The 13,520-nt window shown below is 48.4% G+C and overlaps 3 protein-coding genes across 3 annotated transcripts; all 3 read right to left on the bottom strand.

Annotated features, from left to right (window-relative positions):
* Positions 1-2,471, bottom strand: BKA67DRAFT_308363 (OPT oligopeptide transporter protein-domain-containing protein). Its single transcript, XM_046096125.1, has 2 exons — positions 866-2,471; positions 1-803 (listed from the first exon to the last, which is right to left on the bottom strand). The coding sequence occupies exons 1-2, from the start codon at positions 2,303-2,305 to the stop codon at positions 210-212; spliced, it is 2,034 nt and encodes a 677-aa protein (XP_045957339.1). The 5' UTR covers positions 2,306-2,471; the 3' UTR covers positions 1-209.
* Positions 2,472-8,122: 5,651 nt separating this feature from the next.
* On the bottom strand, positions 8,123-9,487 carry BKA67DRAFT_593123 (major facilitator superfamily transporter; the record flags this gene model as incomplete). Its single annotated transcript, XM_046104908.1, has 1 exon — positions 8,123-9,487. The coding sequence occupies one exon, from the start codon at positions 9,485-9,487 to the stop codon at positions 8,123-8,125; it is 1,365 nt and encodes a 454-aa protein (XP_045957338.1).
* A 2,389-nt stretch (positions 9,488-11,876) lies between these two features.
* BKA67DRAFT_308295 (uncharacterized protein) lies at positions 11,877-12,475 on the bottom strand. Its single transcript, XM_046096124.1, has one exon. It carries the CDS (start codon positions 12,401-12,403, stop codon positions 12,092-12,094), a length of 312 nt encoding a protein of 103 aa, XP_045957337.1. The 5' UTR covers positions 12,404-12,475; the 3' UTR covers positions 11,877-12,091.
* Between the last annotated feature and the right edge of the window lie 1,045 nt (positions 12,476-13,520).

The following is a 13,520-nucleotide window of genomic DNA, read 5'->3' as shown; positions in this document are numbered from 1 at the left end:
TGTTGAGCTGCGCAAGTTAGATGAAAAAGAATCTTGTGAATGAATGTACATTAATTTATTGTATATACCACGACCGTTCGTACGCGTACGCAGACCTCATTGAACCATTTCGTTCCTCTTTTTATCCTCATGACTCATGAATATAGTTACGCATGATTAAGCTTCGTAGGGTATTATTCGAAGCCAAACATGTAACGCGTCTAAGTGGTTTAACGCCAAGTCGTAGGGCCGAAAAATGAACCATCGTCGGGCAGCGTCTTGGACATGGTTAAACCATTCTGATCCAAATTATCAGCCCATCCCGTGTTACCCCACCATGAAGGGAAGGAGGCTTCCGAAATGCCAATGCTAACAGCGTACAGAACCAAGCAGCACGCAGCACCGATGTCCATGGCTCCAGAAAAGACGTAGGTGTAACGTTTCCACCAGCCAAAATACTTTCGCTTCACGACGACATTGAAGGTCAAACCAACGGTCAACCAGCACAGAAGTGCAAAGAGAGTAGCCGGGGGAATCATGCCGGAGATACCGAACAAAGCTGGGAAGAAGATGTACTTGGCAGGGCTCTTGGGATACTTGCGAGCGATAACGTACTGGATGGCTGGGAGAGCTGCGCCAACGAGCCAGAACCAGTTACACCAGGAGTAGAGTGCACCAGCACCAAACATGCGCTTGGGACCAATTAGACCCCAGATGACTGAAGCGTTGAAGAAAGTGCGTGCACCGGCACACGTGAAACCTTGGGGCTGGTCCTCAGTGCACACAGCGGGAAGGGCACCCAACATCCAATTGAATGTGGCAACCTATAAGTTGAGTTAGTAAAGAAAAGAAAATCCTAAGTACGATGCATGATTTGCAAGCTTACCTGAACAAGAGATAGCCAGATGACGGCAAAAAGCTGGGCACGGAACATGGACCGAGGAGGCACCTTCATATAATGTCCGACCTTCAAGTCGGAAACATACTGAAGACAGTTGTAGGCAAACATGTATCCAAAACTCTTGAACAGCATCATTGCGACGGGTCTCCCAGGAAGCATGTAACCGACGATCATTTCAGTGATAACGTTCAAACCTGTCTGGGAATTGGTGACAGCTTGTATAATGCCGACAGGTAAAACAAAGAATGCTCCAATAATAATAGTGACGATGTAAGCCCACCATGGCAAGTGAGTGTCCCAGCACACGGCAGCGACAAGACCGAACACGAAACTAATGACAAAGACAGTGAGGAACCACCATTCAGGGGCCTCACGATAGTTGCGGATCAGCTTCAAATGAACATCAGGCTCCTCGTACCTCGCATTCTTGGTGCGGTGCCAAATATCTTTGCCGTAAAATAGACCGACATGGACCAAAGTCGAAATCAAAGTAGCAAAACCGAGACCATAGGCGAGAGCGAAAGCTGGACCGACGAATAAAGGCGAGTAAGCCTCATATGCGGCGACATCAAGCGTCAGATCAGCTGTGAGGATACGCGTAGTGTTGTACTTTTCGCCGAAATGGTCAAAATTGGTGTTCGCAAGCAAAGGCAAATACTTCATGTAGTCTTGGGCAGCAAACCCCAGACCTACGATGCCAAGCAGGAACAACAGACCACCTACACCCATGTTGATCAAGGCGAATGAGGGATACATGAGGGGGCTGAGGAAAAAGCCGGTGACAACGGTCCAGTCGAGAGTTATTGGCATGATTCCAAGACCGTGGAGACCTCCGAACACCTGATTTACGGCAAGGTTGTTTGGGGCGGCCCATGTCGGGAAGTTGCCCAGGTAGGACAAGAAGGGAGCAATGACGAAAGGAACCCAGTGCCAACCGAAACAAGCAGCAGCGACGATGATGAAAAACCTATACCGACCGATTGACCAGCCATTGGCTTGGCTCGGATCGGTCGGACGGTGGTCGTGCAAACTGTCCATAACAGTGGTAGTAATGAGTGTGCTGGGCCAAATCATAGCAGCCGGCCAGACCAAGAAGCGACGAAGCATACCAGCCATACCAAAGCCTAATGCCTGGGTAGAGATGGTTAGCAGGATCTGAAAACCCCAGCCCCACTTCTGTCCATAAAACTGTTGTTGTGCAAGCAGGATATCGAAAGCGTAACTCGTTGAAGCACCAGCTGCAGTCATCATAGTGATGATGGTGTGCTCCTTCTTGTTGAAAGGCCCAGGGTTCAGAGGAATGCCGAAGATGTGAATATGGGGCATAGCGGCAGCCCATCCCTTTCCCATGGGGTAAGCGATCAATTGGACGACTGCGCTCGGAATGATCAGACCGGTGATGTGTTGACCCATAAGAAGGTTCATGGCAGCAACGATTGTACAAGTGATGAAACCGATGGTCCAAGCTCGGAGAGTATCCACAGGAAGATCAGGATCATCAGTGTTTGGTACCTGAGCCACGGTCAGCGAAACATTCAATCCGACACCACCGCCACCGTTATATTGTCAACAAGTGAAATGAATGATAAGTTGTGGCACTTACAGCAGCACGGACCTCGGCATAGGGTGAATTTTCGCCTAGTACCGATGTTTCGATTATCATCTCCTTCTCAGGGTTGCCACTCTCAATAGCAGTATCGATAGCCTCCACGTTGTCGTCGTCCATGAAAGGATCGAACCTATGCTGGTCCTTCAGCCGCCTAATGTGTAGGTCGGCAGCCTCGGCGACAGCGTGAGACTCGTGGCCGGATGACACGGCTTCAACCACCTCGCTCGTCTCCATGGGGCGGTCGTCGCCCTTGCGACGGAAAGAGAAACCCATCTTGATGATATCTCAGTTGAGAAGACAATGGGCGATAGGTGCACTTTGGTTGGGAGCACGAGACAACGAAGCCAAAGAAGAGACGACGACGAGAGGAATGGAGATATTAATTATACCCCAAGGACCCCGACCCCTAGCACACTCCACTTGACTCGAACGTGCGGTGCGAAGCGAACGTATTGCGCCCATCTTGGCCCGTGTTGACCACAGTTATTCATGAGCGGACCCATTCCAGCGATCTGGGATGATAGAATCAACTAAGTGGAGAGGCTCAGGCGACACTATACCAGACGGGAAGGTCATGAAAGTAAAGTTATCGCATCCAGACCACTAAAGGTGAGAAGAAACATGGTTGCAGACAAGTGTCGAGGCGGGCTGGATTCTGTGGGCGGACGTATGGGGAAAAACTCAGCTCAAAGCTGCTGTGAGCTGTGTGTTTTGGATCGAATCCGCACTTACTCCAGGACACTACTAATCTAGACACTAGCCAAGGTAGTAGGTTCTTGGATTCCGACGCACTAAAAAGTAGATGCGTAATGTATGGGTCACACCTCAACGGGGGTGGACTCTTGGATTCTTTTGCTCTTTTCTGCGATAACTCATGGCAGGATGAGCCATGACGAATAAAATGCGCCTATTCACGACAGTGAGAGCACTAGATCCTGCACAGGCAGAACACTATAAATTCGAATCGTCGAGAGAGGAAGCTTCTTCCATGAACGGGTGGTGTTCTAGACGAATTCTAGACCGAGAGAAACACACCTGTCGTCAGCCCCAGAGCCTCGGTTGTCATGTTGGACTTCTGATTCGTGAGAGCTGCGGAGCAAGCACTTGCTGGAGATTCGTGCTAGACTAGTATTGCAAGTGGAAGGGCGTAATAGGCTCTGTTCCTGTTACTGTCCTAATTACGTACGGTATTAACCCAATTATATCAATGAGTTTTAGTATTGGGCCCTGTCAGACCCTTAATCCATCGACCGTTGAGTGCTTGGTACGAGGGACCATGTGACATGTTTTCCAATTCTAGCAGGAGCTCAGAGTGTGTCCACAATAACCCAGCCGGTTCGGAGCAATAAGTATCGTAAGGTATGAGGTATAGCAGACCGATAGGGCCGACGCCGTGCAATCCTTCATCTGCAGAATCCCTCGGCTTGAGATGGAGGTACCCATCGTTGAGTCTGTTGAATTGATACCTGCTCGTTCGGCGGGAGACGTAGCCCATGGAGAAGGCTTGGGGATATATGTCGGCGTTGCAGTAAGCGAGTATGCTGTAGCGGAGGCAATACTCAAATCTGCAGAATCGCGGATATTCTGGACTACTTTGGCAGCCGCTGAAATGCTGTACCTCGATTAGACATAGGAGGTTTTCGTCTTTTTTTTTCCTTTCTGGCACGATTTTAACTTTGTGAAATGCGGAGATTTGCCACTAAGAGCCACCGCGTCGCCCTTTGTCAAACTTGACTCAAAGTCCGTTGTTATTTCGCGAACTGCATCACTTGGAGCACTTGACCCAAAATCATGACATGGCTGATTCCAATTGTATCATAGCATGAACACGCAGGCTGTTTGGTCAAGCTTTGCCAAGTTTTGAGGCAGCTTCGCCTTATGCACTTTGCCGCAACGCCCAGCTGCTTGGCTCTGGGGTAATGCGCCCTGTCCTGTCCTGGCGTGGGCAGGGCATCGGCTCTAGTTTTGCCGTCCTACCACACTCTTGAGTCTTTCCGCATGCGACTACTCTGTAGAAGTGCCGCTATGTGCATACCAACTTAATTGGTCGGGAATTTGATGACCGCTGCAAATTACCTACGCTGCCAATCTATTCCCAGCCGGTTTTCGCAGGGTTTCGTTCGACACCAACCCATTTGAGACCGTCATCCGACATTGACAAATGCGCTGCAGGCTGTCGCAAGTCTTGGTTTCTTTGGGTTTAGACTAGCCAACATCATTTCACTTTCAGGTTACGGATCCGTAGGCCTGTAATCGCGGATTGCTTTGAACGAATAGCCAACTAGTTTCACTAACTATCACACATCATCATTCTATCACGCGTTCGGAAGCTCCCCCTTCGTCACCCTGCAAATGGCGCTTTCCGCACAAGCTTTTTCTCGTGTCCTACAGTCGTGCTAATTCGGTTATAATTGGAAGAACTACGGAGAACTGGACCCATAACGCACTTCTAGTCGAAGTGTCGAGCCGTTGACTACACAATCGCACCGCTCCTGGTGATCAGGTCCGATTGCGATATCCCCGCTACAGTAACCTTGTTATTGGCCTTCCAATATAGTGTTAGGTCAGTCGATCACGACACAAACATGTCGTAAAGCTACAATTGTTCATGGATCACGGTATCGTCCCGGCCAACGGACAGCCCGCAGATCGATCAGGAGAGTATGCACATGCAGTGGGCGGATGAGCCGGCATCCGGTGCAACTACCCTGTAGTACATTCAAGAGTTTCAATTTTGCCTCAATATGCACGCTAACGGAACCAGCGCCATAGCACAATGCGATCTTCTTTTCAGACAAGCTTTGTGTCAACATGAGTGCTGATACCATTTGCTAAATTGGCCCTTCGACTGCCTGGGAGCGATCGCGAATAATATCATGGCCACTTGTTATCTCGGGCTGAGATACATTTCAGTCTTCACCGCAGCCGATTACATCATCATACTATTCGAACTGAACCGCTAGTCGTGGGCGATCATATGCAGGAGGAGGTCCATGCTTGCATGCAAGGCAACATCGTGTAGGATATCTAAATGCACCTCGGAATGTTACCAAATGATCATGTATCTGTCCAATCGGATGCTGGAATCTAGGGCCCTCTCAAAACTCTATCTTCCCCCAATGACGGAAGAGGTCTTACAACAGCTGAGCTGTCAATTATGATATTAAGCGTCACAACACTTTATTCAGTCATTTACGTCACGTCGGTCTTCACAAGTTTTGCATGTTGTAATATATCAAAAGGCGAAGTTCAGGCGACTCATCCGCCTGCCCGAAATCAGGAGAGAGAGGCAGAGAGAGAGAGAGATTTTGCCAGCTTCTTAGCCACAGGGTCATCTTAATTTGTACTAGGACCTTTCGAGGAATTCAGACGGACTGTCATTGCCGATGGTGCAAACAGAGTTTTGCTGTTCATTCAGAGGATACTCTGTCTCGAACAATGCCACAATTAGTGAATGAACGCGAGGCCAAAAGCCACGATGAAACAATGTATGTATGGTGATACTCAAGGTGGTGCCTCGACGCTTCAAGTCACCCAACTTGTAAGTATGCACGTAGCGAAAGGCCGACCCGACAGTGCCTTAATGTGTGCCGCTGGGACTGTTGGTGGGAGATGTTGTCATGGCATCAACCTATGACCTTGCTTAACTAGATGACAGCGATATCGCACAATCAACAACATTGCCTTTCTTCGACCGAAAAGACAAAAGTAACATGGGAAGTGCAACATCTCGATTTGCCACCGATGCTTGGGAGGTACCATGAGATCCAAGCACAGACATGGAGCCAACGAAATCAACGAAAATCATGCCCATAAGTAAGGCAGCAACATTTATCATTGCCGATGACCTTGATGCAAAAACTCGCCAATATCGTCGGCGATCTTGCTGGCGTATCAAGTATTGAAATAAAAAGAGTCGAGAGCATAGAATTTGTGAACTACCGCAACTCAAGGGCTGGCAAATCGACCAAGATAGTATCGTCACATGGATCCAACCCCGAACTATCAAGAGTAAGATATCACTGGCAATGCAAGCAGAGGTTGTCTGATAGGTCACCGCAATGATCTAGCCGCGATATAGAGGCAGGGAGATCTAATTATCTCGCCCAGCAGGCAATAAGGTCAGAGGCAAAGTTTAACATGACAGTTTAGATATACAATATTTCATGCCACGCTTGACTACTTCTTGCATCATGTGAGGTACAGAAACATCTATCATGTACACGACTTTACAGTCCCTCGGGCTAAATGAGAACGAGCCACTTGAACCACCCATCAATTAAATACCGCTGACAGCGAACAAATCGAGGCTTCGCAGATGGATGAAAGACATGTGGATTAGAAAGCGCGACTTTTCCAGTGGGTAAATGGGGATCTAATATTATTGCAGGCAACCATCGTCGGTTCACACTGTGGCCTATTGCTGGCAAGCCGGGGTAGACATATACGAGAACACAGCATCTCTTGCCGCTGCAAAAATCGTCATGAGCGCTTCACAGTCGTCGACCAGGTGGCCAACCACCACCTCGACAGACTCTATCCGTAAAATATGGTTCTAGGTGATATCGAACGTGTTTTTCGCTGTTAGGGGCTGGCTTCCAGCCTCACCACCACGAATAACCTGGGACCACCAAATCATCATGGCAATTCGACCATCCTTTCCACAGCATCAAGGAATATCGCATGTCCTTGACCAGCCTGACCGTCTTCTCCACACAATTAGTGAATATACATGTCCATGGCCATTCCACGACTCGTTCAAAAACCCCTCTCATTCTTTCCGATCCCGGCTTTTGTCGCCCATCCGCCGTATCTCATGAATAGGCACACGAGGAAGAGAAATGCTTGAGTGACACAAACGCCACAGATTAAGGCTTCGCCGTAAATATTGCAATCGTCCCAACCACCGAGCGGCATCGAAAAAAACAACTGGTGTTCGTCTGCATCCGGCTGTTGTTCTTGATCGTAAGGAGAGCCAGCGTAGTTGGGGTCTCCACCGAGTAACCCCGGTGAGGGCTGTATCGGGACAGGGGCACAGGGAGCATAAGGGGCATATGCTGCTCTCTTCAGAAGGGATCGCCATATGACAGGCGAAGGTTATGGCTGCGTCTCGACAGAAGTATGAATATGACCAGAGCTAAGAGAAACGTGCTCGAGGAGAAGAGGAAGGCGATCAGAATCGAAGGCCGCATACGCATGATGCGGTAGGGGGCCGGGCGGGGGCCGGCCTGCGACTCGGCAGGCATTGTTCCTGATGAAGACGATTTTGGTGTCTTTGACGCTGTGGTGTTTTGAAGTGTTGGGAAAAGCAATGAGGATAGTTGGAAAGGGCCACGACCCCGACGTACTTAAAATGTTTGCACGACTGTTGCTTGACTCATCGGCGTATCACAACAGCACGCGTGAAAAGCCGCACAGTTTATGCGTGCAATATGCAGATAGAGATGACTCACAATGTGTGATTATTTATGATCAACGGAGCGGTGAGTAAAGAGGTGATCAATATATTTTACATCGTGATTAACTTTTAAGGGAATTTCCACAGACTCATTTTTCCAACAAAGCTTGAGAATGATTTCTGCACCTTCTATATGCAATACTGTATGATAACCCGTGAAATGTTCAACTGGACTCTACACCTTGACCAGCTTGAATCCATGCTGCACGTATCTTGCGGCTATGAAGACGAAAACACTGGCAGTCATAACACAACCACAGAAGAGTTGAAGCCCTAGATATTTGCCTCCCATAGATTTGACTATGGCACCTCCAATTGGGGAGCCCGTGAGTGCACCCAGTGACTGCACAGCAAAAGCTGTGCCAGTGCGAATACCAATCTCACGAATATCAGAGATCTGGGCGACACAGGCGGGTGCCAAGGAGATGAAACCGCCTGATGAGAATCCAAAGATAATGCCATATGCAATTAAAGCCCCAGTGCTTGTACCCGGAATCCAAAGTGCCAGGGTGATGACGCCAGAGAGAGCAGTGATGAAAATCATGGAATTGAAGCGCCCAACTTTATCAGCCACGATACCGGGCCCAATACGTCCGAAAATGCTGACAGCATTGAGAATGGGCAAAAGGTATTGCGCAAGCGAGGGGTCCATGCCAGCAGACTCGGCTTGTAGCGTGATGTAACTAAAAGGCAGAAACATGCCCCAGAAGAAAAGGAAACAAGCAGCCATGGTGAGCGCCATTGATGGCTGCTTGAAAGGCGCGAGATAAGCGCTGAATACGAAAGGCCTGGGCCTAGGTGGCAGGCGAGATTTGATAGTGGCCGACGCGATGCCACACATACCGAGGAACATGAACGCAATGATACGCATAGTCCAAGGGAAGCCAAGCTTGGGGATAAGGTGATTCATCATGATAGGGAGACAAACGCCGCCAAGAGAGGAGCCAGAAGCGACTACACCCAGCGCCATACCGCGCTTCTTGAAAAACCAGGTGGTAACCGAGGACAGTGCTGCGTTGAAAATAGCTCCAGAGCCAGCAGCAGCAACGATACCCTGGGACAGGAAAAACTGATAATACTCGGACGAAAGTGAAGTCATCATCAAACCGAAAACATAGACAATTGTTCCGCCAAGCAGCAGGTATCGTGGGCCGTAGTTGTCGAATACGCGCCCCCAAATTGCTGTCGTGCCAGTTTGAATAAAGATTTGCATACTGGTAATCCAACTGACTGAACTTTCTCCGTAGTGGCTCAAAGGACCCTGGACATAGTAGCTCAGAAAGACTCCGACACAATTAACCAGGCCAAATGTGCAGAATAGGGCGCAAAAGCCGCCAAGAACCGTTAGCCAAGCATCTAATCCTCCATCCGGGAAATCAGCGGGCGCAAATCCCGGGGGCATTCCGGCCGGTGGTGCGCCGGCAGGCTTTCCAACTGCTGCTGCCATGTCGCTCTTCTCGAGATCTGCCTCGACGGTGTTGGCAGGTTCCGGCCAAATGTTGGCCTCTGTTTCCTGCTGTGGCGATGGAATGCGACGCATCGACTCGCTGCAAACCGAGTCAGTGGCCGAGATGCCACCGACTTTCTTTTCGTTCACCGATCGATCATCGCCGTTCATGGTTGTGGTGGTTGATGAGTCGGCCATGACTGACGGTGCACTTGACAAAAAAAATAGCGATCCTCGATGTTGAGAAGTGTTGCGTGGATCCTGGCGAACAAACAATGTGTAATTAGTGAGATAGCGAAAAGTGGGCTGTCGATCCTCTAGTACTGCAACCCCTGATGCCAGGTCAGAACAGAAAAAAAAAAAAAAAAAAGGTGCTCCGCTTAAGTAATATACTGCTTTGGTAGCGTAAGAACTTGGAAATCGTTGGGCAAGCGTGTTTGAGTGCGAGCTTATGAAGAGGCACCGGTTACTGCCCGCCTTTTTTCTATCCTTGGCTACCAAGAAGTTTGTTTGACTAGTGCTTTGGGAGATGCTGCTTTGCAGGAACTTGGTTGTGCTAAAGTGTCCTACAATGGTGGTAGAAAGGGCGCTTCCGTTTCCATGTGACCTTGAGCCGCTATTATAGGCGTATCTTTCTCTGTCGTCTTGGAGTCGTCGGTGATTGTCGATTTCATCTGGAACTAAGGGGCTCGGCTTTAAGAAGAAAGCGGGACTGGCATCGCGGAGAAAGAATAGAGGAGCAAACCCCATACTCTCACCTCAGCCCTGCAGCCTTTACATACTGTAGCACAGTATTATTAATGGAGCGAATGGATACCTACAGCCTAGTCAGTACGGACGCTTACATATCTGCCTACACATCGGAGCAAGTCCCGTTGACCATGTTTGGAGTTGAGTTACATAGCACTCCGTCATCGGTGATGGTAGCCGTTATGCCAGCCTAGTCTTTATTGCAAGTCTATTGATCGTCACTGCCCAAAGGCTTGTGTATCATTTCAGTTGGACGACGCAGTCGCACATCAGAAGCCACACACAAGTGTAGTTTGTTGCTCGTGCGAACATGTTTCACTTGACCTTAATTACCATTCACACGAAGCTGGCTGGCAGGTTTCGCTTTTAAGAGCTTGCTGAAGTCGCGAAAGGCCGAAAATGCTTGCATGCTTGCTTGTTTTCAGTCTAGTATTAGATTAGCGTTGCCACGAGGAAGTCAGCGCTAAACCCCTGCTTATTTAGCGCGTGGAGTTAAGCTTATCTTATCACATCAATCCTTTGTAGCATCTCGGGCCTTGTACTCGCAGCTCCGCCACGCCCGAACTCATGGCTCGGACCAAAGCTCCGACATAATCGTGCTCCTCGGAACGGGTTTCGATGACGTCGGATCACTCGTTCTCGGAATTTAAAAGGTTAATCAACCCTAAGCGTAACTCCAAGATGAACTCTTCGGCATATTTCCAACAACGGAGATATCGCTGAACTTCCCACTTTGGCACGAGGACATTTGTGTAACTGGGAATATGGACTTCATCCATTTGCATGCTTTCTTCGGGCGTCCCCTCGGGGTCGAGTAAACAGTAGAGCAGACTTGAGGCTCAATGTCTCCCATATTACATCGTCATGTAATGCCTCAACTGACGGCGGGGCTCACGGATAATTCTCCTCAACGGATTTGATCAACCAAGATGCAATGGCGCTGGGGTATTTTCCACCATCCCAGATATTTCGCTTGGATCTGATCTCATTTATCAGGCCAGTTCCCTCCTTTGCACTTGAATCGTCTACAGACATGAACGAGAGCTGGTCATCTTAAACTAGCCGAGAAAGCCATCATATCACGGTTCCTCTAGGTGTAGGATAAACCAGAGATCTCCAGCCTGGGTTGTTGATTTTAATAGTGCTTCTTATAACCCTGGACCACACAATTTTGAAGGGGTTCAAACATCGTCTTGCGTCGTACAAGTATACTGCGAGTCGGAAAGAAAAACATAGAGTTGGTGAGCTCAACCTGACAGCTTAAGGCGCGAGCTTCGTACTTGCTCTGCTCGATATCCACTATGATAGATTCCGTTGTTGCAGCTTTTGATGGCGAACGTACTCAAAATAAATGCCCAACAAAAGTCGCGATCATCATGAACTAGGCTATAGAGGATACCTCGTTGATTTCAAGCCACAGTAAATCAATTCTGAGTGTGTATCCTTGCCTACCACAACTCAACATACCAATATTCTCAGGCGGCTACCAGTCACCGCTGCTGTTCCCACGACTTATGTTCTTTCAAGCTAAGCATCAGAAAGAGCACTGCATTCTGTGGCCTTGAGAGACGGCTCGAATTTGAGCATCCGTGCGATCAATCTGCTCGTCTTCGCAATATCATCCTTCGTGAAATCAATATACTTTATCATTGTCCAAGTATAGTTCTTCAACCACCCCTGAAGCGTAGAGCTATGCTCTTCCTGAGGTAATTTTTCTTATGTTCCTTTCCGTTTCATCTCCCTTCGTGATGGTAGCTTGTCAGTGGTGAATTCCGTCATCTGTTGAACAAGGAGGGGGATTAGCATCCTGTTATCGACAGGGGGTTGGTCATTAACAAGTTCAAAAAGCTATATCAATTAGTAAGGTCTATCATTGTAGATTTGTGAACAGGTACTATAGCAGGCAGCCAGCGCTCCACAAATCCACTTGATGATCCAAGAGATCTCCTAAGACTTCTGGAGCGCGTATCGGTAACGGAGTGTGGAGCATGTTCGGAGCGTCGCCGTCGAGGAACGCTTCACCAAACTCAATGATTTTGACCAATGGAGACGACAGTAGGAGAATTTCTTTTCCGGAATGAGTGGGCCGAATAATCTGGGACGGAACGTGGCTCGTTGAAGGCTCACCATCCCGTCTCGTACGGGACCAGTATCAGGCTTCCCAAGTTTGTCGAAAAAGCTCCTTTGGTCCAAGAATTTCACGTCGGGTATGACAATGGCCAAGGTTCTGGTGTGAAGATCTAGGGACAGAATTTGCATGATGCAGTGGAGGTGCCTATAGCGAATGGCTTTGGCCCCATGGCCAGCACCATAGCGAGCGAGGAAATCAAGCCTTTATTAAGACTGCTTTGCGAAAGACTTTGCAAGCCCAGCCGGAAGTCTGTCATCCTTGTAGTATGATTCAACGACATCTGCCACGCTAGGAACCAAAAGTTCCAGCACAAGACAGTCGTGGGTTCCATTGGGACCAACCAAAGTAAAACGGTTTAACATCTGGTCCAAATGGGACTTCTCGGAATTGTATTTCGAATCAGCGGATATCATTTATAAAATAATTAGCTCCCGTTTAGTCTAGGTTTTATATCCGAAGTACAAATATTGACAGCAACATATTTATCTTCCCTACACGAGAGTTAGAAAGGGATCTTTGGTTTTTGTATGCATGGAAAGAGATACTATTGGCCTTTTGCGGGCCATGTGGTGGAATAGCCACCCCAACCTAGCTTGCGAAGGATTCTGTAGCGACCATCTTTAAGAATATCACCTAGTTCAAGAGGTTTGTAACCTCCTGTTTAGTATCTGTGCAGCGGCTCAGCATCAATACTACAATAGTATGTTTGTTCTGGTGTTTGAGAACTACGATGACGGTTTACAATGGATTTAGAGAACCGAGGTATAAAGTATGGCTTGGCTCTGCCCAAAAGCAAAAGCTGTACTTGGAAACCATCCCGATCGCAAGCTGTGAAGCTTTTTGGACAAATATCCACCCTGGAACATTGAGTATTTATATCAAGCAGCCCTGGAGGTGCTCCTCCTAAATTCTCAGCACGTGCACGCTCTCTAGAACATCGAGTACACCAAATTGTCAGCAATCCCATCAATTCCACGCCCCACTTTCGATGTCGGGGACCGCAAAGGGCTTATATCGACTTGGTGCATAAGTCTTCTTTGTTTCTTTCTGTATAAAATGAAACTTCTCTGGAAGATTCACGGTACCACTCGTCAGCGATATGCTTTGTGTCACCCTGGTAGCCTAAACGGCTGCTGCAAAGTATCCGGCATTGCGATACCCTAGGTTTTATTTATGACTTTTGGAGCTGTTGAACCAACCGACGACTCATCAGGCTCAAGTCGCAGGAGTTGGCAACGTTAATCA

Source organism: Truncatella angustata, assembly GCF_020726525.1.
Source record: "Truncatella angustata strain MPI-SDFR-AT-0073 chromosome Unknown BKA67scaffold_5, whole genome shotgun sequence".
Classification (NCBI taxonomy): domain Eukaryota; kingdom Fungi; phylum Ascomycota; class Sordariomycetes; order Amphisphaeriales; family Sporocadaceae; genus Truncatella; species Truncatella angustata.
Note: the sequence above shows the minus strand (reverse complement) of the source record. Positions and strands in the feature narration are given on the sequence as shown.